Genomic DNA, 21,995 nt, shown 5'->3' on the forward strand with positions numbered 1-21,995 from the left:
TGGAAACCAAACTTGTATAGATGTAGTAGGAGCATGTAGGTGGCATCAGTGGGGCATCCTGTGAGCTTCTTTTAATTCAGGAGTGTGTCCTGTGTCTGATGTTGAGTCTTGCACTGTAATTAAGCCTTGGCACATTCAGGGTGGCCCCCTGGCTGTCCTTGTGCATTAGGTAGGCCGCATGGTGCTGAGATCACAGCAAAGGCTTGGTAGGAGTTTGAACAGAAACACTGCTCATGCTAAACAAATTATGTATATAGGAATCTATAACCTGGACTGCCCCAGGATCTGCGTCAGACTGCGATACGGAAAGGGTGCCAGCCAGCAAATGACTGTTCCATGTGCCCAGCCCAAGGAAGTCCAGGGAGTCTAAACCATCATTCTTCAGTTCTCCCATGGCAGCACTTGTCACCAGGCCAGCAGGCTTAACTGCAGGCCCTGCCTATAATGCCTTTCCCATAACAGACCACTGGAACTGTAGTGTAATAATGGGGACATGAGCTTTGCTGTCACACAGACCTGGGTCAGATCTTTAGTCTGCCTCTTTACCAGCTCTGGGGCTTGCAGCAATGTACTTAATCCCTCAGAGCTGTAGTTTTCTCTGGAGAATGGAGACACTAATACCTGCCTCGGTCCTGCTGGAGAGGAGAGAGGAGCTAACGTATGCACAGCAGCCAGCACCCTGTCCAGCATGTCCCTGTTCCCTCTCCTCCCTTATCACCAGAGGTCTCGTCTTAGTGTTCTGAGCAGCCACACCAGGCTGCTGAAAGAGTCCTAGCGACTTTGGAAACTGGATCATTTTCACAATCCCTTCCTAAGTTCCCAGGCTATATTAAATATCATTTCATTTTGCTTCTCGAACCTTGAGAATGGTGTCTAATCTGCCCACCACTTGGGGCAGAATTAGAACAAAATAGGTCTGGATCAGACCTGTACCTCCATGAAAGCACCAGTCATTTTGTAAGTGACCTAGAGTCTCTCTGACTGTTGTGGATAAAGGTCCGGGGACTTGGCTCTGTTGGAGTGGCAATCTTCACTGGGCTATTCACAGAGTATCTGGGAAATGATTTGCAAGTGTGGGGTAGAGCAAGTAAAAGATCGTATTGACAGATGAGGGGTCTGATTCAGTGGCCAGATTTAGGAATCGGTCAGTTCTGCGTTCTAAGCCCGATCTCTTTCTCTTGCTAAGTGTTGCCTTGGCACAAATCACTGGTCATTTGCTGGCCATTTTAATTTTAAATTATATACCTTTTAAAACTAGAATCAAATACATATTCTTGCAGGATTGCCGAGATCTAAATAAGTGAAGGTATATAAAGCACCCAGCACGGTGCTAGCACATTGAAAGTGTTAATAGTAGCCAATATTATTTTAAGTACTTACCAGAGACACCTCCAGTCACATAGATGGCCATTACAACTGCCATTGCAAATCCAACATTGATAGTGACAATTCCTCCAAAGTGTCCTCGACTGAGGGTAGCTTGGGCAACACAGCCACATCCAAGGACCTGGAATGAGCAGAAACTCAATAAGTAAGAGAGACAGCCACTGTCAAAGACAATGGAAAGGCAATCACAAGTACTTTTTAGGCAAACTCATCGATTGGGCTGCCACAGGCTTCACAGAATCTCCTTTCATTGCACCTTCCTCCAACTACACCAAATCTATTCATAACGCTGAGCTAAAATCCTATCTTTTTGTGGAACTTTCTCTGACAACTTAAGGCCTCAAGGACTCTTCTGTTTCTTCTACCATGTCTTTACAATGTCATTTCATTATAGTCCAGCTTGCCTTGAGGCACCCCCACAAAAACTATGTCTACTGGGACAGCTGAGGCTTTTTCATATTCTCATATTCCTTCCAGGCTCAAACAATATTTGATGAAAGATATTAAAATATCTTAACACAAGCAGATAAAAAAAACCCACAAATGCCGTGGAAATGCCTTTTCAAGAGAAAATTTAGGGTGGGAAATGTGAACCGTGGGACGTGTGATTTCTAAGAAGCATCAGCTGGGAATGCTGGGAAATTCCCAAGTGAGCAATGGCCTTAGTGTGAGTATCGCAAACCTGAGAGATGAGGATGGTGAGAGAGAATAATAAGCACACAGCTTCAATTTCATTTGACCCTTCTCAGATCCATTACTCACTTTAAAGTGGAGAGTAAGATGTTTCTAGCACAGTACACATTACCACGCAATCAATAAATATTTATTCGGTGAGTATGTAAATACTGAGCACTTCAGAAAAGAAGTAGTTGATGAATGTTAGGGATTCCTTAGAAAAATGTTTGCAAATGCATGTAACCTGGGGTCAGAGATCACCAAGGAAAGTTGCAGTATTGCAAGGGGTCTGTGATTCTTTGTGTACATGATACCAATGTCTAAAGAAGGGAAAAATAACATGCATTGTTTCTACCTTTTGTGGTCCAGTATTTTCATAATTAAGAATGGTTCCTATCCTATAGAGTTCTTGAAAATTTTTGAAGTTGGAAGGAGCCCCTTGGGAAACAATGTCATGGACTTTGGAATAAAGGTTGTATGAAGTGTTTGCTATCTTTACTCATCTGACTAGGGTAGTGTGAATAAAGGAGTACATACTCCAGCTACCATCTATTTGGTGTGTTCTTTGTGCCAGGCTCCATGCTAAGTGCATTTCCTGTATTACTTCATCATTGTCCCATTCTTAACTGATGATCACCCTGACAGGGAAGTATTGTTATCTTCGTTTTGTGGATGAGGAAATTGAGGCTGAGAAAAGTCAAGCACTTGGCACAATGTTGCACAATTAAAACAAAAGAGACAGAACCAGGATTTGATCCCATATCTGTCTTAGTCAGAGGCCTGTGTTCTTAACCATGACACATTGGATGGAGCAAGACGTCATTGGAAGCAACCAATGCCCCCAAGAATTCATGAAACTATGCAGGGAGAACATTGGGGTTCCACAGGATGTGGGATAGAGGCACCAGTTTCCTGTCTACATGTTGAAAGTGAACCGTTGTCTGGGAATGTTGAAGGACGCGGAGACACCAGGCAGCCTTGTGTTACCAAGTATCAAAGGCCTGAAAGGAAACTAGACACATCAGGCTGAGAAAAAAGGTCTGAGGTTGAAGCCCATTTAGGAGCCACCTTATAGGTCCTGGTCATTGTGCCAGGACAAGTGGCTGTACTGATGACAACATTTGTTCAAAGAAATACCCAACAACTTGTGCTATTTCACCAAAGCTTCCAATGACCTAGCGAAAAATCCGTTTCAGCCCTATTTCCCTTTTTTTCTCAGAGATCACTGAGTGATTAATGCATGTTTTTCATTTCATGCAAAACCTATCAATTGATGTCTACTTTCTTAACTTCTAGCTGTCTTTGCATTGACAACTTCCACTAAATGGACAAGTGCTTACCAAGGGAAAACCAGACCTGAAGGCAGAGGAAAACCCTTTTCCACTCTTGTTCTTCCTTATTATCTCCTTTCCGCTTAGTGTCTGTCAACTCTGTGGTCTTCAGCAGAAGGCACACTCATCTCCCCAGTGCTGACCAAACCTGCCTAGTACTGGGATGAGTAGGCTGAGATAATGGTAGGACAGGCCTTGTTCATACTGGTGAACCACACCCACGAGCCACATAGATTTCCTGTGACACTGGCCAGCATTTGGGAGGCTTATCAGGATTCATATCTATTCTTTTTTTTATTAGTTTCAGGTATACAAAGCAATGTAATAGTTAGACATTTCACCCCTTGCAAAATGATAACCTCCCTCCCCCAATCTATTACCCCTCTGACATCGTATATAGCTGTTACAATTCTATTGACACTATTCCCTATGCTGTACTTTACATCCTGTGACTCATGTCTATTCTTAACACCAAGACCTAAGAAACCAATCAATTCCCCAGCCCCTGCCTGCCCCTTTAGTAACTTTAACTGAAGCAGAATCAAAGAAGTAATCTCAGTGGTCATTCTGAAATGCCCAATACCTCCAAAGCTCACCTACCTCGTATTTTTTTTTTTTTTTGATTGTTCTTTACCCCTCCCCCGAAGGCAGTACAATTTTGACATTAATTTTCCACTTTTAACTGCATTGGGTTCTGTATCATTTTTGAGGAATTGTCCAAAGACTTAATGCTTAAAATTGGAGAGTTAGTAAGGCTTTTCTTTTTGTCCCACCTTGTTATTTTTTATTAGTTTCAGGTGTACAAAACAACATAATGATTAGACATTTACACCCCTCACCAAGTGATAACCCCAGCAAGTCTACTACCCCTCTGCCGCCGTACATAGCTATTACAATACCACTGACTATATTCCCTATGCTGTACTTTACATCCTGTGACTATATATATTTAATTATAGTGGACATTCAATATCATTTTATATTAGTTTCAGCTGTACAGTGCAGTGGTTAGGCATTTATAAAATCTATGAAGTGATGTCCCCTATAAGTCTGACCCATCTGGCACCCTATAGTCTTTACAACATTTATTTGGGACATATTTGTTTCCTCATCTGGCTGCCCCTCTGTGTTTGCTTCTATGTATTATGTAGATCTCCTATGTCTCTCAGTCTTTGCTGGGTGGTCTTATGTAGTATGTGTCCTATGGTCCAATAGTGCAGTCTCCCTGATCTCCTATGCATGTGTTCCAGGAGTGTCCCTTGAGTGTGTTGTTTTCCTGTTGTAGTTGACCCTTAATTGCTTTTGGCACATCAGTGGGTGGAACTGACTCCCAGGCTGATTGAGGATTGACTATGCCCACCATGTATGAGATGCTGTGTGGGGACTGACCCCTCAGAGGAGAATTAGGCCCCATGGGCTCTTGTGCCTGTTGAGAAACCCCTTTGGGTGTGCTGCTTGTGGGGTTAACCAGGTAGTGCTCTGGTGTGGTCTGAAGGTGGCCTCTGGGTGTGTTGTTTCTGGTGTCTCTTGGGAGGGGCTCTTACGCAGGCCAATTTCAGCCTTGCCTGTTACCTGCCTGCTGCTACCTGATGGGAACCTCAAAGCTATATATGGTTGGTTGCTGGCTGTGCTGGACCTAGAGGCATGTGGGAGTGGCCTCGCTGTGAACTGAGGCTGGCTGCCATCAATAGTGGGCCTGAGGCAGCTTAACAAAAGACGCAGGGACCCCCTAGGCCTATTACCACCTGCCCATTAGGCCTAGCCATTGAAAGAGCCTCCTTAGGTGTGCAGGCTGGGCTGATTGCACCATTATTGAGAGTGCCCTCGGCAATACAGCAATAGCTGAGTGGGGCGGAGTCCTAGGGAATCACGAAACATGGCCAGTGGTCTTTACAGAGTTAATGCAGATTCAGTTCTTACACCAGTGCGTGGCCTGTGACCACTTTGCAAAATCCCCTGAGAAGCAGTGGCTACACTGCTTGCCTCAGGATCACAAATCCCTGAGAGTTACCTAAGAGTGGCTGTGGCACAGGTTTTGGGTCACTGTCAACCACCAAAATCTCCCTGAGCCATGGCAGGATGTCTGCTGCTGCAAAAAGACTCCACAGCTTGTGGGGCAGGGCTGGCCACCTAGGGACCCAAAGTGCCTCTGGCAATGTGGCTCTACATGGGTGGGGCAGGGTTCCAGGGAGCTAAGGGGTATGGTTGGTGGTTTCTACAAAGTCAATGCAATTTTTGTTCCTGCACCAGTGCTGCCCATGGCCACAAAAACGCCCTGAGAACACCATGGCCAGCTACCGCCTGTGTCAGGCCCACAGGTTCCCAAGAGCTGCCCAAGAGATGGTGCAGCACAGGTCTTGGGTTACCGCCCACCAGCAAATGTTTCCCAGGCCACCATGGGCAGTCTGCAGCTGCAAAAAGGTTTCTGCAGCCTGTGGGGCAGGGCCAGCATTCCAGAAGTCAAGAGTGTCCTGGGCGAGGTAGCACCAGCTGTAGGATGGGAGGGGCAGGGATCCAGGACATCACCAAAGCATTGCACTGGTGTAGATTCCGCCCGACCAATGTCGTCCCAGACTTAGCCCTTTGAGGGAGGGCTTGACACTGAATAAATAGATAGCGCCCTGTTGTAGGCCACACTTGTGTCAGGCTCCACATAGGAACAATAATGGTTCCATCCCTCCAGCTTCTGTTCTGAAGCCACACAACTCAGTCCTTTTTCACATGCCACTGGGCCTCCCAAGCTGCCACCCCTCCACCAGAGACCAGGCAAGTGTCTGCAAGCGAGTGAGTCTGTGTGCAGGCTCTATAAGCCACCCTCTACCCCACTAGCTTGGGCAGATAGAGTCCTCACTGATTTTCACTGTCAGACGCCTTGGGAACTTGTCTTCCCAGCACAGGACCCCTGGATGGGGGAACCTGGCATTGGGCTGGGACCCTTCCCTCTTCAGAGGAGTCCTCTGCCTCCCAGGTGCCGCCCCTCCTGGTGTTCAGCTACTATCTGTGGACTTGGGGTCAGCCCACTTTGCATCTCCTCCCCTCCTACTAGTTTTGATGTGGACTCTTTATATCCTTAGTTATAGGGGTTCTGTTCAGCTAGTCTTCAGACGAATCCTGAGGTTGATGGTTCTATAATTTATTTTTAGTTTTGGTGTGATCCTGGGTTGCAAAAGGCATAGCGTTTACCTAATCTGCCGTCTGGGACCTCTTCTTCTATGATTGTTCTTTTGAAAACTTTTCTAGGAAGTTAATGTCCTTTCTTAATTCATAAGTGTTAGTTTGGGGCATGTTTGCAGCCACAATGTGGCCCAAGAACATGAGTCATGTACAACTTTCCACTTTGTATATTGCTGCAGGTCTTCTTGGAGGTATCCTTTAGTAGATAATTTGTCATTAAATGATGCAAACATTCAGAAAACAGAAGTCCACATTAAATAAAGCATGTCTGCGGCAACATTTGTATTTTAAATAAACTGATTTGTTTTGTGTACATGTGTGTACCACATATGTATACACATACAAATACACACTCAGTTATATATTTGTATAAATACTCTCATTTAGTCCCCATAATAACCTGAGTGTGGCGGGGGGCGGGGGGGGGGAATCTCTACCGTTTTCATCTAAAGAAAGCTTGGGACAAAGAAATAAAGTAATTTGCCTGAGAACATAATAGTGAAAAGATCTTGTTGAACTCAAAATTAGCATTTGTGTCCAAAGTATATTTTTCTTCACTTACATACACTAAAATGCCCTCAAGTATACCTGAGCCAAATAAGTAGTTTGTCCAGATGTGTGCTTTAAAAGTTTGTCTTTCAAAAACTCAAACTGTAGGAAGCTAAGATCCGCACCCACATCTACAAGCATATCTATTAATAATTGGGATTTGGCACTCACTCAGCCATTCCTTTCTTTCCTCCATGTATATATGCATTTAAAAATTCTAAGTGCCACGCATGTTGCCTGGTTCTCTGAGAGCTCACAGACTAGTTAAGATAGCTGAGAAATGGTAAGAGTCATAAGGAAAGTACAGATGAAATGTGGTACTATTATTTAATGTTATAACCTTGTTGTTAATGAGTGGCCTAAGCATTTATGCCTAAGAAAAGTGTGCATGGAGATGCAGTTTTGTAATTCAGCCTTACAGACTCGATGATGGTTATTTTGACATTTAAGTCTCCCCAAGTTCTTTAATCATTTGATTAATGCCTCAAATTATTGAATCACTTGACATAGTACTATTAAATCAAAGATGTATCAATACATACGCATGAGTATACAATAGATTGGCCTCATGAGAAATTTAAGATTATATGAGATCAAGATTTCTCTTCTGAGATTGAGAGGGTCTGAGTGGCAGATGCCCTCAGGGCATCCAATTCCTCCCTAAACCCACCATGTCCACTTTGCTCATATATGTTACCTGCCTGGCCCCAATCAGATTTGGGGCTAATGATTACGTTCTTAAGTCCTGGGAAGAGAAACCTATTTAGCGTTTGGTGCCAGTGACTTCCTGGCCTCACAGATAGCATGGTGATAACATACCTGGGCTGAGATGCAGCCCAGCCTCCCAGCTCCTGGAGGTAGGATCTGGTCTACCTTCAAATGAAGGACTGACTACAGGTAAAACTTTATTTAAGATGGTGATGATAGGGAGACCGAAAAACACATTCCCCATTCTTGAGAAAGTAGTCACTTGGTGGTTCCCCTTCCTATTTTGCTTTTTGCAACTGGAGAGAAAGGAGAGCAAATGTCAATCTGTCAGTGCAGCATTCTCTGCAAACCTTGGCCTTCTAGCCCATGCGTTAGGTATGCGTTACCCTAAGTCGCACACCCTACTCCACCTGTCTATATACACCTGTTTAGTTTATGTGGTTATATCCATTGGAACATGTAGTGATAATAGTAACAACAGCAATCACAACTAATATGTATTGAGTGCTTTTTATAAGCTAAGCACTTTCCATACATTAACCCTTTAGTCCTCACAAGCCAGGTCCTCTCACTGTCTCCGTTTTACACATAAGGAAACAAAGCTTAGAAAGGTTAAGAGGTCAGAGAATTTCTCATGTTCACACAGGTGTAAGTGATAAGGCCCAGGGGTGACTGCACATAATTTTGACCTCTGGGTGGGTGAATGATCAAACATTTACAGCATGTAAGCCAGGCACTGTCACATACATTCCTTCCATTATTCCTCCCAATACTTGACCTCCATTTAAAAACTGGAAGACTGAATGACTGGACAAAATCCATATAGCTAGTAAGTGGTAGATCCTGATTCTGGAACCAGGTTCTGTGATTCCCTGTGTTTCTCCTGTGGCTACTGCTGTTGTCTTGGTGGGTCTACCTGTTGCTTTATTAGGACAGAATGCATATGTATTCATAGCTTTCCAGTCAGCTAGTTTTTCCAATTAAAAAATAAAACTTTCTCAGTCATAACAAAAATAGTCACAAAGAACCAAGACTGAAACCTGGGTGTTGTAGTTAAAAATAAAGTATTTGGCGGCGTGCAGCCTGAAAGAATATCAGGATGAGATCAATCACCCCTCAGGTACCAGCTGTACTTGAAAAGAGATGATATTAGGCCAGGCTCATAAAAAGGGAAGAATCTGAGATTTGAGAAGCAGCTGAATGGGCAAATGGCCAACCGCCGTGCTGTCTGAGTAGAAAAGAGTACCAAGAACCAACTTGAGCCTCAGAAATGAAAGGTGATTAAATTTCATTATTTTCACCAGGCTGAAAAGAACAATGGTCTCCTTTTCTGACCTACACCAGGCGTTCACATCTCTCAACTCATCCCAAATCTAGTTTGGACAAGAATTTGATCGTGATCCCAGGGCTACAATAAGAACCCAATTAAATACTTACTTAATAAGTTGCGCATGTTCCTATTAGGAAGACCATAGGTCTGAGTGTGCTGTGTGTGAATGGGGGGTTGCCAAGGTCAGTTCTGTCTTTATTCAGAGTGGCCCAACCATGTCAAGTATACCGTGGGACACTCTCTTCTAGAAGATTCCCAAAGATGGAAGAGTTTTGGGAGGTGATATGTTTTAGGTTCATCCTAGGCCCTACAATTCCCAAAGTGTATTCCACGAATCATTAGTTCCATGAGATGCTCTTCAAAAACAAAAAAAGAAAGAAAGAAAAGAGAGAGATTCATGGTCAAGTAAGTTTGGGGACAGCTGTATATTCTATTCCCCTGTTAGAGATTTACAGTGAACATTAAAGGCTCTGATAATTTCTGCAGTTGAGAAAACTGCTTAACTAGGTTTAACCCAGTGTTTCCCAAGCATATTTGGGCAGGATGGCATATTTTTATTCACTTAATTCTTATCTGTATTTCATGGAACTAGTGTTCTTTGGAACACATTTTGAACAATTCCCTAAGACACCTGGAAGGACAAACTCTGCTGAGTGAGCTCTTTTGTGGGAGACAAAGGGGTGAAGAAAATGTACATAAACACGTGAAATTTTTTCAATTACAAAGGGTATACAATAAAATATAAGAAATTCATCTATTTCCCACCCCAGATTTCATGTTTCATTCTCTGCAGTAACTAATATCAATACCTTCCAATTATTCTGTCAAAAATGTACATATGTGAGTGTGTGTGTGTGTGTGTGTGTGAGTGTGTGTGTGTGTGTGTGTTTGTGTGTGTGTATAAATGGGAGTATTTTATAAGTACTATTTGGGCTCCTTTTTCAATTTGATAGCTTAGAGAGTCTTTCCATATCAGCATATAAAAATTGAATTCATTACGTTTAATAGCTATATGAGTTAATTGCATAGATGTACCTCAACTTCTTTAACCACTCACCTGTTGATAGAAGCGTAGAATTTTGGGGAGGTTTTCTCTTAAGAAAGTCTAAACTTCCAAGCAGAGACTAAGGCATGTGGGCTTATTCTAGTCTAAGAGACATTAAGCCCTCAGGTCCTTTTGGTCTTGACTGGCCATTGCAAATCTGTGTCTTAGCATGACCAGCCAATCTATCGAGATGAAGAGGGGTGGGGTGCACATTTTGCTGGCATATTTTCTATTAAAGCTTTTGTTTTGAGGTAGCAATCCTACCTCAGCCATGAATAAGGTGTCCCCTAAATGAAGGGAGCAACATATCCTGCTGGGTTGCTTTAGCATTTTGATCAGTCCTATTGGTTATTTCACTTTTAGGAGTCTTGTTTTCCTCACAGTCCTTCACTTTATGCCATCTTTTCATCACAAGGCTGATGAGTAAAGAGGTGCCAACTCCTGCTCTCATTTCTAGCTTCTCCTTTCTTGTCAAATAATGAGAAGATGTTGCAATAGAATATGTCACTATAGAAAAACTAAATAAACCCACTTCCCCTTTGAAAGTCAATGAAAGTCAATAGCAAGTGTTCTGGGTCAAAATTAAAACTCAGATCAAAAGTAGAGTTCTGTTTGGCAGAATCAAGATTGGCTCTAGGAGTCTGCAGCCCTTAGATCAGTGACCCAGAACAGATTTTTCTCCCGAGGTCCTTTGGGACTCTGAAATTTTCCTTCATGTTCACTGCTAATAAGGGGAAGACTGCAGGAAACTTCTCTTTCAGCTCATACTGACTCAGGGTCTAAGGACTTAAGAATCAGCCTATTTGGAGGAAGCATGGGTTTCCTAGTCATTCATGGTCACACATCTCATGTGGTAGAAAGGGAGCACAAAGTCATTCTTTGGAGAGAGTGCCATTCAACAAGGTACCCACATTCGTTGATTTTCTTTTTTCAGTTTGCCACTTCACAGTAATAATAACCTAGCAGAAGTAAATGCAAACCTGTTCTGGAAGAGCAACTCCGTAGTCCAGGCTATATGGAATTCCCACAGAAAAATAAACATTCCTGAAGAGTTACAAGGCAACTTTATGAAACACTGAAGGAACTGATCCTTTGTGAGTGAGAGTCAGTACATAAAATAAGCAGGATTATTAGCTCCCCCAAAGCTTTGAGATGCTATAACAATCATAAAATACCATACATATATTAGGCTTTAGTGAGTTAAAGAGATAAAAGAGATAAACACTCACAAAAAGAAGAACAATTAAGGAAAAGAACCAAGCAGAACTTCTAGAAATGAAAAACATTAAGGAAACTACAAACAATGAATGTGTTAAACAGATGTTAAATACATCTGAACAGAGAATTAGTGAATTGGAAGATAGATTTGAGACAACAACACAAAATTCATCATGGAGAGATTAAGAGAGATTAAGAATGCTTGAGGTAGCAAAAAAATGAGATGATCAAGCATATATACAAATATGAGTTCTAAAAGGAGAAAATAGAGAGACTGGGAGAAAGGCAAAGTGATAAAGCTGAGAATTTTCCAGAAATTGGTGAAAATTGGAAATCTTTATACTAAAAGTGAACAATGAATCCTGAGCACTACGAATAAAATAAGTTAACACCTAGTCATATTATATTGAAATTTAAGAATAAAAAACAAAGGGAAACTCTTAATTGTAACCAGAGAAATGCAGATTACTAAGGACAAAATTAATCAATAACATAAATGTCACCAGCAACAATAGAGACATTGGGATGGTGCCTGCAAAATGTCAAGCAAACCAATCATCAATCTAAAATTTATCATTGCAGCTGGAGAGTGAAATAAAGACATAGTCAGGCAAAGACTGAGAAAGTCTATCCCTCACACACCTGTCCTGAAAAATTTCCTGAAGAAAGTTTTGTTATTTTTTTTTGACTGCAGAAAGAAGGAGATTGCACCTAAAAGAAACTAATGGATGAATGCAGTAATAATTAGCAAATAAACTGGTACATGATAGTACACATAAGTATTAACTATTAATAACAGCAATAATGAAGGTAGAATTTAAATATTAGACAATAATAACATGTAAGGTGGAGTGGTTGACAACAATTAGGATATTTAAAAGTTTTAATGTTGTTCAGAAGATGTTAATTCACTTTACACTTTGTTATCTCAAGAATACAGCTTCTCTAAAAATGTAAGGGTAAATTCTTAAAAAGTAGAAAAAGCAAGTAGGGGGGTAAAGGAGACATAAACAAAGCTGATCAACTCAAGGAAAGGATATTAGAAAAGGACCCCCCTTCCATCCCCAGAAAAGACAGCACCTCATCAAGGCTGAGACCTGTAAGGGACTCCAGCCTCTGATACAGAAATTTATAATGCATATGGACTTTTAGTATCCTGCCAATCCCCTTGTAATACCTCTATTCTACCAGTTTTGAAGCCCAATAAGACCGTCTAGTCCAGGACTTAGAATTATTAATGAGGCCTTGTACCTATTCACCTGCTGGTCCCAAACCCATATTCAGTTCTAACTCAGGTGCTAGGGGACTCCAGCTGGTTTTCTGTCTTGGACCTCAGAGATGCATTCTTTTGTATCCCCTTACACCCAGATTCTCAATCCCTGTTTGCTTTTGAATGGACAGACCCTGACTCTGGTCTGTCCCAACAGCTTACCTGGACTGTACTGCCCCAGGGATTTGGAGATAGTCCCCCATCTTGTGGGCACACTTTGGCTAAACAACATAAGGAGGTCTCCCTCCCAAATGAGGCTATCCTCCAATATGTGGATGATATACTTATTTGTCATGCCACTAAGGAACTTTCAGATACCAATACTGTCCAAGTTCTTAACTTCCTGGGTTCTAGAGGGTATAGTCTCCAAGAAAAAGGCCCAATTTCTTCACAGAAAGTAGAATACCTTGGATATATTTTAATCCCCAGATACCAGGATTTAACTACAAAGAGAAAGGAGGCCATTTCCCAGCTTGGCTTTCCTCAGACGAAAAAACAACTTAGACCCTTCCTACATACGGCGGGATTCTGTAGGATACGGATCCCCAGTTTCAGTGTCATGGCCAAGCTGCTATAAGAGGCCCTAGCTGGGTCAGACACCGAGCCATTAGACTGGACTTTAAAAAAACAAAATGCCTTTGAAGATATCCAGCGGTCTTTTATGTCTATCCCTGCCCGAAGCGTACCTGACCTCAACAAACCTTTCATACTCTTCACTGCAGAGAAGCAGGGAATAGCACTGGGGATATTGACGCAGCCGCTGGAACAAGATCTCCAGCCAGTCGCTTACTTTTCCAAACAGCTGGAATCTGTAGCCAAGGGATGGCTGGGGTGCTTAAGGGCATTGGCTGCCATGGCACTCCCAATAAAAAAGCCACCAAGTTAACCCTGGGAATGCCACTAGAGGTTAGGAATCCCTACCAGGACCCCTCGTCTTCAGGACCCAGGAGTCCTAGAGACTAAAGGCCATCATTAGCTCATGGAAGGATGCCTTACCAAATATCAGGCCCTTCTACTGGACTCTCCAGATCTCACCATTAAGGCATGCCAAACTCTTAATCCGGCTACCCTGATGCCTACAGGGCCTCACGCTGACTTGACACATTCCTGCCGTAAGACCATAGACCAAGTCTCCTCTAGCAGGCCTGATCTAAGAGCTACTCCTTTAGACCATGCACTATTGTCCAAATACTGCATTTAGCTGCATGCACAACATTCACAGGGCAGCATACACTGTAGTAAGCCTCAACTCCACGATAGAGTTAGGTCCTTTACCTCCTAATACCTCACTCGGCTCGGAAGGCAGAACTGGGTAAAGGAAAAAGGATTCATATTTACACTGATTCCAAGTACGCCTTTTTAATCCTCCAAGCTCATAAGGCAATCTGGAAAGAATGGGGACACTTTACAAAAAACAGGTGGGATTAGTAGTGGACAGTCTGTTTGATGTCCTACTGTGGTAGGAAGAGCATTTGACAGAATTCTGTGAGCATGACAGAATTCTGTGAGCATGGGAACAGCTCTCTGTTCCCTTACCTGAGAGACACAGGGGCTGGCTCACAAAGACCACTTCGCTCCAAAGCCAGTGTGTGAGAATCTAGGGATGAGGGATCCTTCTACACCTCCAGTAGACTAGCTATCCATGGCCGGAATCAGCTAGGGCACTGCTGACAGTAGAGGCTTCTTGCCTATTATCTGTTGGTCAGCTGACAGTTCCAGCTGTGGGGGATTCTCATCTGGAACGCCCCAGGTTTGGAGTGGGGCATGCCTTTGCAAAGCAATAAGCTAGAACCAAAACAGGGGAAACAGATAGAGAGCAGGGGACTGTGGAGGCAGAAAACAAGAAAGGAGTTTTGGGGTCTTTTGAGGCTCACTGCCCTATGGGTCCTTTGCTCTGAGCCACAGGGTGGTGTCAAGCAGAACACAGGTAAGGGGAGTCCTAGGGGAAAAACAGTGCAGTGCGTGGTCAGTGTGTTCATCAGAGCCATGAAGATACAGCTGAACCATCTCGGACCTGTGGAGTTACAAGAGTTTGAATGTGTTTGTATGTGGAAAAGAGATCCCAAAACTTTGTGCTAATAGATTTCTGTAAAATTTCCCTGCCATGATCATGTCTGTTCCATATAATCATCTTTTGACACCTCTACTGTCTAGTGTATTTTAGGCTATAAAACTAGTAAAGTTCTCTTGGGCTTTCACATGAAAGGAGATAATTCTCATCAAATGATTGTCTATTAGGAATGATTAGAGTCAAAATATTAAACCCAGCTCTCACTTTCACGGGCTGGGTGACCTTGGGTGAACCTCTTAATTATGTTACACCTGTTTCCCCATCTGGCAAAATGGAGTTGATCACGTTTCTCCTCTCTCTCTCCCAGGAAAGATATAAAAATAAACAGGAATCTATGAGAGAAGACACCTTATGTTTCTTGGAGGAAAGGCATAGTGGAAACGAAACCCAAGGGCAAATGCATGCATAAGGCAGGGCAATTGAGTTTCTCCATGATTCAGAGAACACATGATTGCATCAGCCTGTGCCTCAGCTTCCCATGAATACAAGGGTAAAAACGACACCCACCCCACCCTCATCTCAGAGCTGTCCTCCCAGTATGTGGGAATTCTAAATAATGTAGTAGACCAAAGTTGTCCTGACTTTCGCACTGAGAAGCACTTATTTTACGACCTGGCTTATTTTAAGAACTTTCCTGTTTCACTAAGTGCTGATCATACATTCTTTTGTTTCACAAGGTCTTGAACATGAAATAGACCAATTCCAACCTGTTCCGAGATCTGAGCACGTTTTGTAATAATAATTTTAACGCCCTAGAATTTCAATAGCCAACATATCTGAGAACCTTCCTAGAATGAAATGATGAATTCTGTGACTCCAGAAGGGAGAGAAGTTTGGATATGAAGTCATGGAAGAAGGCAGAAACAGACATGAGAAACACTGTGGGGTCTGAAGTGTCTCACGTACCATCCGTCCCATTTCTTCCCTCCATCCTGCACTGCCCACTCCTCTATGCCATCCGTATCCTGTGTCCCAGGCCTCTACCCTTTGTTTCCCTTCAGTGTATTCCTTTTAAAAGAAGTATTTACATTTTTTTCATTCTTAGACATGCCAAAAGGTAAACTTCTAATGTACAAGCTTGACAGGGTAAGAAAAGAATTCAGGGTCTTCCCCAGCACACAAATAGGTGCTACCCACTCAGAAGTCCAGCCCTGGAAGGACACCCTTCCATCACAGGAGGAGACATGGTTGCTTGCTGGACTGTTCACCTCAGCATCTTCAATAGGATGAGCTCTCTATCAAAGAACGCGGAAATGTTTGAAGAGCGAGGAGGGTGCACCAAATAGTGAGGAGTGAACATGCAAGAAAGGACGAGAGAGCCTGGAAAGTTCAGACCACAAAAGAGATTTAAATTCAACTCACATTTATGAGCCCCCATTCATGTATGTGCAGAGTTCTGTGGCAGGTGCTGGGGAAAGATGGCCAGGAGGAGACAAAGCAGCTGTTTTCAAGTACTACAAGTATTCTCAAGTAAAAGAAGGGAAGGAGCGAGAAAGGGGAAAGGGAGGTGGCATTGAAAGAGTGTTGCCTATATCAGGAACTTTATGTGCAGTGTGTATTTAATGTGCAGTTTGAAGTCACCAGGCCATGAGCCCACATATATGGTCCCAAACAGTCCCTTGTTCTCTACCTTCCCCTTATACCTGTCCACCTACATTGAACCATCTTTTCGGCTTCAGAGAAAGTAAAGACGTTGGCTTCAGGGTATAACTAACAATCTGGGCTCAGGTGCCTACAGGTTTAAACTCACATGCCCATGAGCAAATGAGAGCTAACTCATGGCTCTAATCTATGGAACTGTTAAAGCAGAGGGAGTCTGCTTTACTGTCTATTGTGGACATTGCTGAAGCAATTCCAGTGATGTCTATGGAAAGTGTAGGCTCTAGAGTTAGAAAGAATCCCTGTTCAATGCTTTTCCAGTTTCAGCCAGTTACTTCATCTCTCTGAGCCCTCATTTCTCCCACTGTTGATGAGTGATAATAAAGCCTTCCTAATGCAGCGATTGTAAGGATTAAAAAAATGTACGTACAGAAGCTAACGTATGGTAGGTAATTACCACATGGTCCCACTTTTGCCCATCAAGGTTTCTAAACCTTTTCTCTGTGATAGGAAAGATGCATTGCCAAACCTTCTCCTTGACACAAGCAAAGGCAAAAAAGCCTACCTATCTTGAAGTCTAAAAGGCCACGTTCGAACTAGTTCTTTGACTTATGATGTAATTATTGTTGTTTTCAGTTGTAGTTTACAAAGAAGTTTTCATGGACCTTGTTGTTTCTTAATGCTACCACTAAGCTTTAGTCATTTACACCACAGTGTAAATGAGTTTGAGAGACTTCACCTAAGAACAGTTTTGGAAAGGAGGGGAGGGAAATGGCATCAGACTCCCAGGGTCTGGGGGAAAAACCATATTTACAAATATGAAGGAGAACTGATGAGTCCTGTGTATCCTCTACCATCTTTTTGAGGCTCCCTTTTCCTCATGCCTTATCAGCAGGCAAAGCTTTTTACTAGAGAAAGCAAGGGAAAATGCACGTTTTCTAACAAAGCAGAGACAATTACTTTGGAAATCTGGAGCAAAACTGTTGTTAAAAAATGGATTCTTGCTATCATCACAAGAATGAATTCAAGGACGCACTGAATAAGCCAAGCAAGTGTGAATTTATTAGAGAAGGCAGTACACTCTCGAGAAGGGAGAGTGGGCAGGCCCGGAGAACAGCAACTGCCCCGAAGATCATAGAGGCTTGTGAATCTATTATTTCTAAAGTGAGGACCAAAATATTCAAGACTTAGGGGTGGTGCTGGAGGCGTTCCCAGGGTGGTTCTTGCTGACCTCTCCTTCCCATCAGGAGAAGTGATTTTTGTCATTATTGGGCTCTTGTCGGAACTGTCATGGCAGCACAGAGGGGGTGGAGAGTTTTCCTTAACCACGATGCTAATAATAATATTAAAATCCATTATAATTAGCTAAAAAGTTCATCTTGAGGGACAAGATTGTGTCCTGGATCTGCTCTGGGCCACCGAAATCTAGTTCTGCATGGTCTGGTAGCTGCACTTTTTCTCAAGGAAGATCTCATCTCTGCCTCCTTCGTCTCCCTTGCATCTTCCTTCCCTTCCAACCCTTCCCTCCCTGACGTCCTATTGTTTCTGCCTCTCGCAACAAAACCATGTAGAATTATGGGTTAAGAAATAATTGTGTTTGTGCAGGAACTTCTTGTTTATATATCCCCACATGCCTCAACAAAATTGAAGCTTATAATCGCAATTATAGATTTCATCAGGGTTTGCTTTACAAAATAAATGTACAGTATAGATAAAAATCAAACCTTTCAGGAAATGATTGGTTTTAGCCAGAAGATACAAATTTTAATTTTTCAACATACAATATTAAATTATTTCTTTAGCTCCTCCCTTGAATACTAGGGGAAGACACACTACTAGCTGCACGAGTAATGTAAAACAGAAAACCATAGGCCCAAAATGGAGTCAAATTGTGCTGAAAGCCCATGATACCAAACCTAAATTTAATACCAACTGCAGTTTCAACTTCTCCCCAACACATGATCTTAATTAACCAATCTGAGATTTTCTGTTCAACCACCAGTAAGTATGCCTTGGGCCCTCTCCATTCCCCCACTATCCATAAAAAGAAGAGGTGATCTGCATGATAAAAATCCTTTTTAATCCTTTGAACAAGAAAAAATCCTGTTCTTTCCCCCAAAGAAAAGGTGTCCTGGACCAAAAATAATCATTTCTTTTCTACAAAACCTTCCTAAGACTACCTGCCTTCCCCTAAGGGAAGGTGACCTTGCCGGAAATAATCCACTCCTTTACCTTCTGAATTCTACCCTTTGTGCCTATAAAACCTCCCATTTTAAACAACTCTGAGAGCCCTTCTAGTTGCTAGATGGGATGTTGCACGATTTATGAATCACTTAATAAAGCCAGTTCGGTCTTCATATTTACTCGGGTTGAATTTTGTGTTTTGAATGTAGAATAGTAAATGACTGAAAGCATTTCTCAACCCAGACTAGATGGGATTATGAAACGAGTTCTTGTTAATAAAGAGGGTTTTAACTTTTTTGGTTGCAAAATGAATGTTTAGTTCACTTCCTTCCTGTGTTTTCTGCAGTTGCTCAGCTCAGAGTTGTAACTGAATTTGCCCCACTTCTCTGAACCTCAGGTTACCGTGGAGCTGTAGTCAGTTGGCGGTGACAACTACTCTCCTCTTTAGGAACAAAATGTCAGTTAACATGACCTAAGGGTTCCTGTCTTTCCGGAGCAATTTTCTAGTAAGTAGTGACTGGAATTAGAAGAATCGTAGGCTTTTATTGTCTCTTTTCCTTTGAACTCTTCCTATGTAAGTCATCTGAGGACAGCCAAGGAATGCAAGAAATTGTCCATAATGCCTTGAAAATACTTGAGTGAATCAGATAAAAAGAGGGCTCTCGGAGACGAGAAAAGTGATGACTCTCTCTCATTTTACACTAGCTCTGTCTTTTGAGTTCACATGTTTGTTTCTCAATTTTGGCTTACTTTCCTAAATGATTTTGTTTCTACCCAAAGCAAAGAACTCTTTGATTGAGGTATAACTGACATGTAACATTATATTAGTTTCAGGTACACAATGTAATAATTCAATATATATATATATATTGTGAAATGATCACCACAATAAGTTAACATCCGTCACCATACATAGTTCTAATTTCTTTTCTTGTGATGAGAACTTTTAAGATATACTTTCTTAGCAACTTTCAAATATGCAATACAGTATATTATTAACTGTTACCATGCTGTACATTACCAAATAACTTTTAATGTACAAAGTTTATGGGCAATTCTCTATAACCTTAAGAAAAATGAAAATATATATACCTGAAGTAGGGAATCCTTGAGCAAGTTATTTTTTTCTAAAGCAAGTTAACATCAGTAGCTATTACACATAAAAATAATCAAAAATTTAATTTTCTGTCCACAAATGGTCTGGCACCAACTGAAAATTCAGAATGCAGAGAATGCAGGAATATACAGCAAGAATAAAACCTAGATCCCATGCCACTCAAGTAAACTTTTCAGTCTTTTATTAACAGCTGTGCAAATCTATGGACAAAATCCTTGAGAGGTTTTAAGAATCAGTCCTTCCTTTATATATAAAAGTTTCTTGTAATTGTCCTACTGACTTGAAACCAGTAAAAATCTCTAATTAAAGATCTTTAGAGATTAGCTTGAGTTAGATGGAAAACATGATACAAAACCAAAGCTGGACTATTGCGCAGTACCCTATTTCTACCTAGTGCAATTTTTAATTTATTCAGAGTTAAGTGATCTGTCAACACAGTCTTTGCCATGCATTTGTAATAATGAGCTATTTCTTGCCATCCATATTGACTGTCAATACTTATTACAAGTGACTGAACCACCTCAATGTTTGTATGAAATAAGCAGGATATATATAAATCAATTAATCAATGAGAAATATTTCTAATGGCTGACATAAATCAAAGTCACCTTAGAGTCTAAGTAAATCTCTAAAATGAAGAAAGTACTTCCTCCCCACTTTTCCACGTGCATCAACTCTTATGGATAAATGAAATGAGTAAATGGAAACCTAGTACTGTAGCCACTAAGTAGCCAAACAGCCTTTAGTAACTTGCTGTTCCCTGGGAGATATGAATCTAATAGTAAATTTTAAGGAAACAAACCAAAACAAAACTCTTCACCACCAGCTAGATTGATAGGAACGCATTATTGGGTTGGAACTCAGAAAAGCAGGAAATACTTACAATCATTATAAACGTGCCCAAGAACTCAGAGAATGTTTCTTTAGCTAAGCTGCTCTTCAAGACCAGTCTCTGCTTCAGGCTTTTCCTCTTTTGGCCTTTCTCAGGCTGCATTGTGCAGGTTCTCCAAGTACCACTCTGCACCGATACCTGCTTCTTCTGGTCCCTTCTTCACTCACACGTGTAAAAGGAAGTTTTGACAACTGCTGATAGATTCCTGGAGATCTCTGATGAGATTATCTGACTCCACAAACACTGTCCCAATCACAGCCCGTGACTTAATCCTCTTCTGGTAAAATTGTCACTCCCTGTTCACTGCTATTTATTTGCATTAGCAAGTTAGAACATGAAATCCCAAAATGACACTTTTATCCTTTTTGTACCTGATGGATTAATCATTACCTGTATGCTCAAGGTATTTTCTCTCTGTTCGGTTTTCTTTTCTCTCTCTCTCTCTCTTTTTTTTTTTTTTTTTGTTAAGAGATGAGAAAAGCAATGTACTGGTTGTGTTGCCAAACCACAGCGATGGGCTTCAGTCCAGAGACTTCTGTGTTACACAATTGCAGCCTTCTGAATTGTACCCCCTATTTGGAAGTGGGTGGTTAGGGTGTAGTTTGAAATTGTCAAATCACACACACACACACACACACACGTATATATATGGTAAATGTTCTTTTCTGAATATTTTCATGCAAATTGGAGAATATGAAGAAAATATAGATGTGTTTTTCTGCAAGATTGAACACTCTTGTTTTCTTCCAATATTATTTCAGTGATTTAATGACACCTCCCTGAAAGTGGTAAGAATTACTAGTACATCCATTCTATAGATGGAGAAATTAACGTACAGCGAGACCATTGCCAGTTTCACACCGCAAGTCAGTAGGACAGGAGGGGATCCCCTCCTGAGTTACTGACACTGGCCTTCATCCACTGAGGGTAGGGTTGCATCCAAGGCTCAGGAAGATGGAGAAGGCGACCTGTGGAGTTTCTACTGAAGAAATATTCCTGTTTGAAAACTAAGTTACTCCCCTTCATTTACCATGAAATATTTAGGCAAAATACATAGAAAATAAACAACAGCAGCTTGAAACTTTATACTGCTTGGAGATCTCTTTTCTGAACCAGAAAAGAGATCAATCTGAGTATATGTCACCCCAATTAAATAAGCAAGGGAGTGAATACACCTAAACAGGTTTTCAGTTTGATGAATTAACATCCTTTCAGGAATAGTGTTGAAGACTAGCTTCTTGTCATGTCGACTATTCAAGTCTTGTTTTTCAAAACTAGTTTGTCTGAAGAAATAGAATCCAGCAGTTGTTTCTGAATACAAAGGCAGTTCCGTGGAATTAGTACCCACGCTTTCTCCCAACCCTCCCACAGAGAAGCTGGCTGTTTTAGGCCCTCCCCTAGCTTTGCAGGAGACCAACAGTCATTTCCAGCTGGGAAAACAGGCAG

At 41.8% G+C, this 21,995-nt stretch overlaps 1 protein-coding gene across 1 annotated transcript in view; it reads right to left on the reverse strand.

Moving 5' to 3' along the window:
- The window catches only part of AQP9 (aquaporin 9), a 39,515-nt gene extending 18,624 nt beyond the window's left edge, over positions 1 to 20,891 (reverse strand). The window contains exons 1-2 of the mRNA XM_033109430.1: positions 20,541 to 20,891; positions 1,381 to 1,507 (exon numbers count right to left, since the gene is read on the reverse strand). Coding sequence (XP_032965321.1) covers positions 1,381 to 1,507; positions 20,541 to 20,651 — 238 coding nt within the window. The 5' untranslated portion in view covers positions 20,652 to 20,891. The remainder of the gene's footprint in view (positions 1 to 1,380; positions 1,508 to 20,540) is intronic.
- Between the last annotated feature and the right edge of the window lie 1,104 nt (positions 20,892 to 21,995).

Source organism: Rhinolophus ferrumequinum, chromosome 6 (genome assembly GCF_004115265.2).
Source record: "Rhinolophus ferrumequinum isolate MPI-CBG mRhiFer1 chromosome 6, mRhiFer1_v1.p, whole genome shotgun sequence".
NCBI lineage: Eukaryota > Metazoa > Chordata > Mammalia > Chiroptera > Rhinolophidae > Rhinolophus > Rhinolophus ferrumequinum.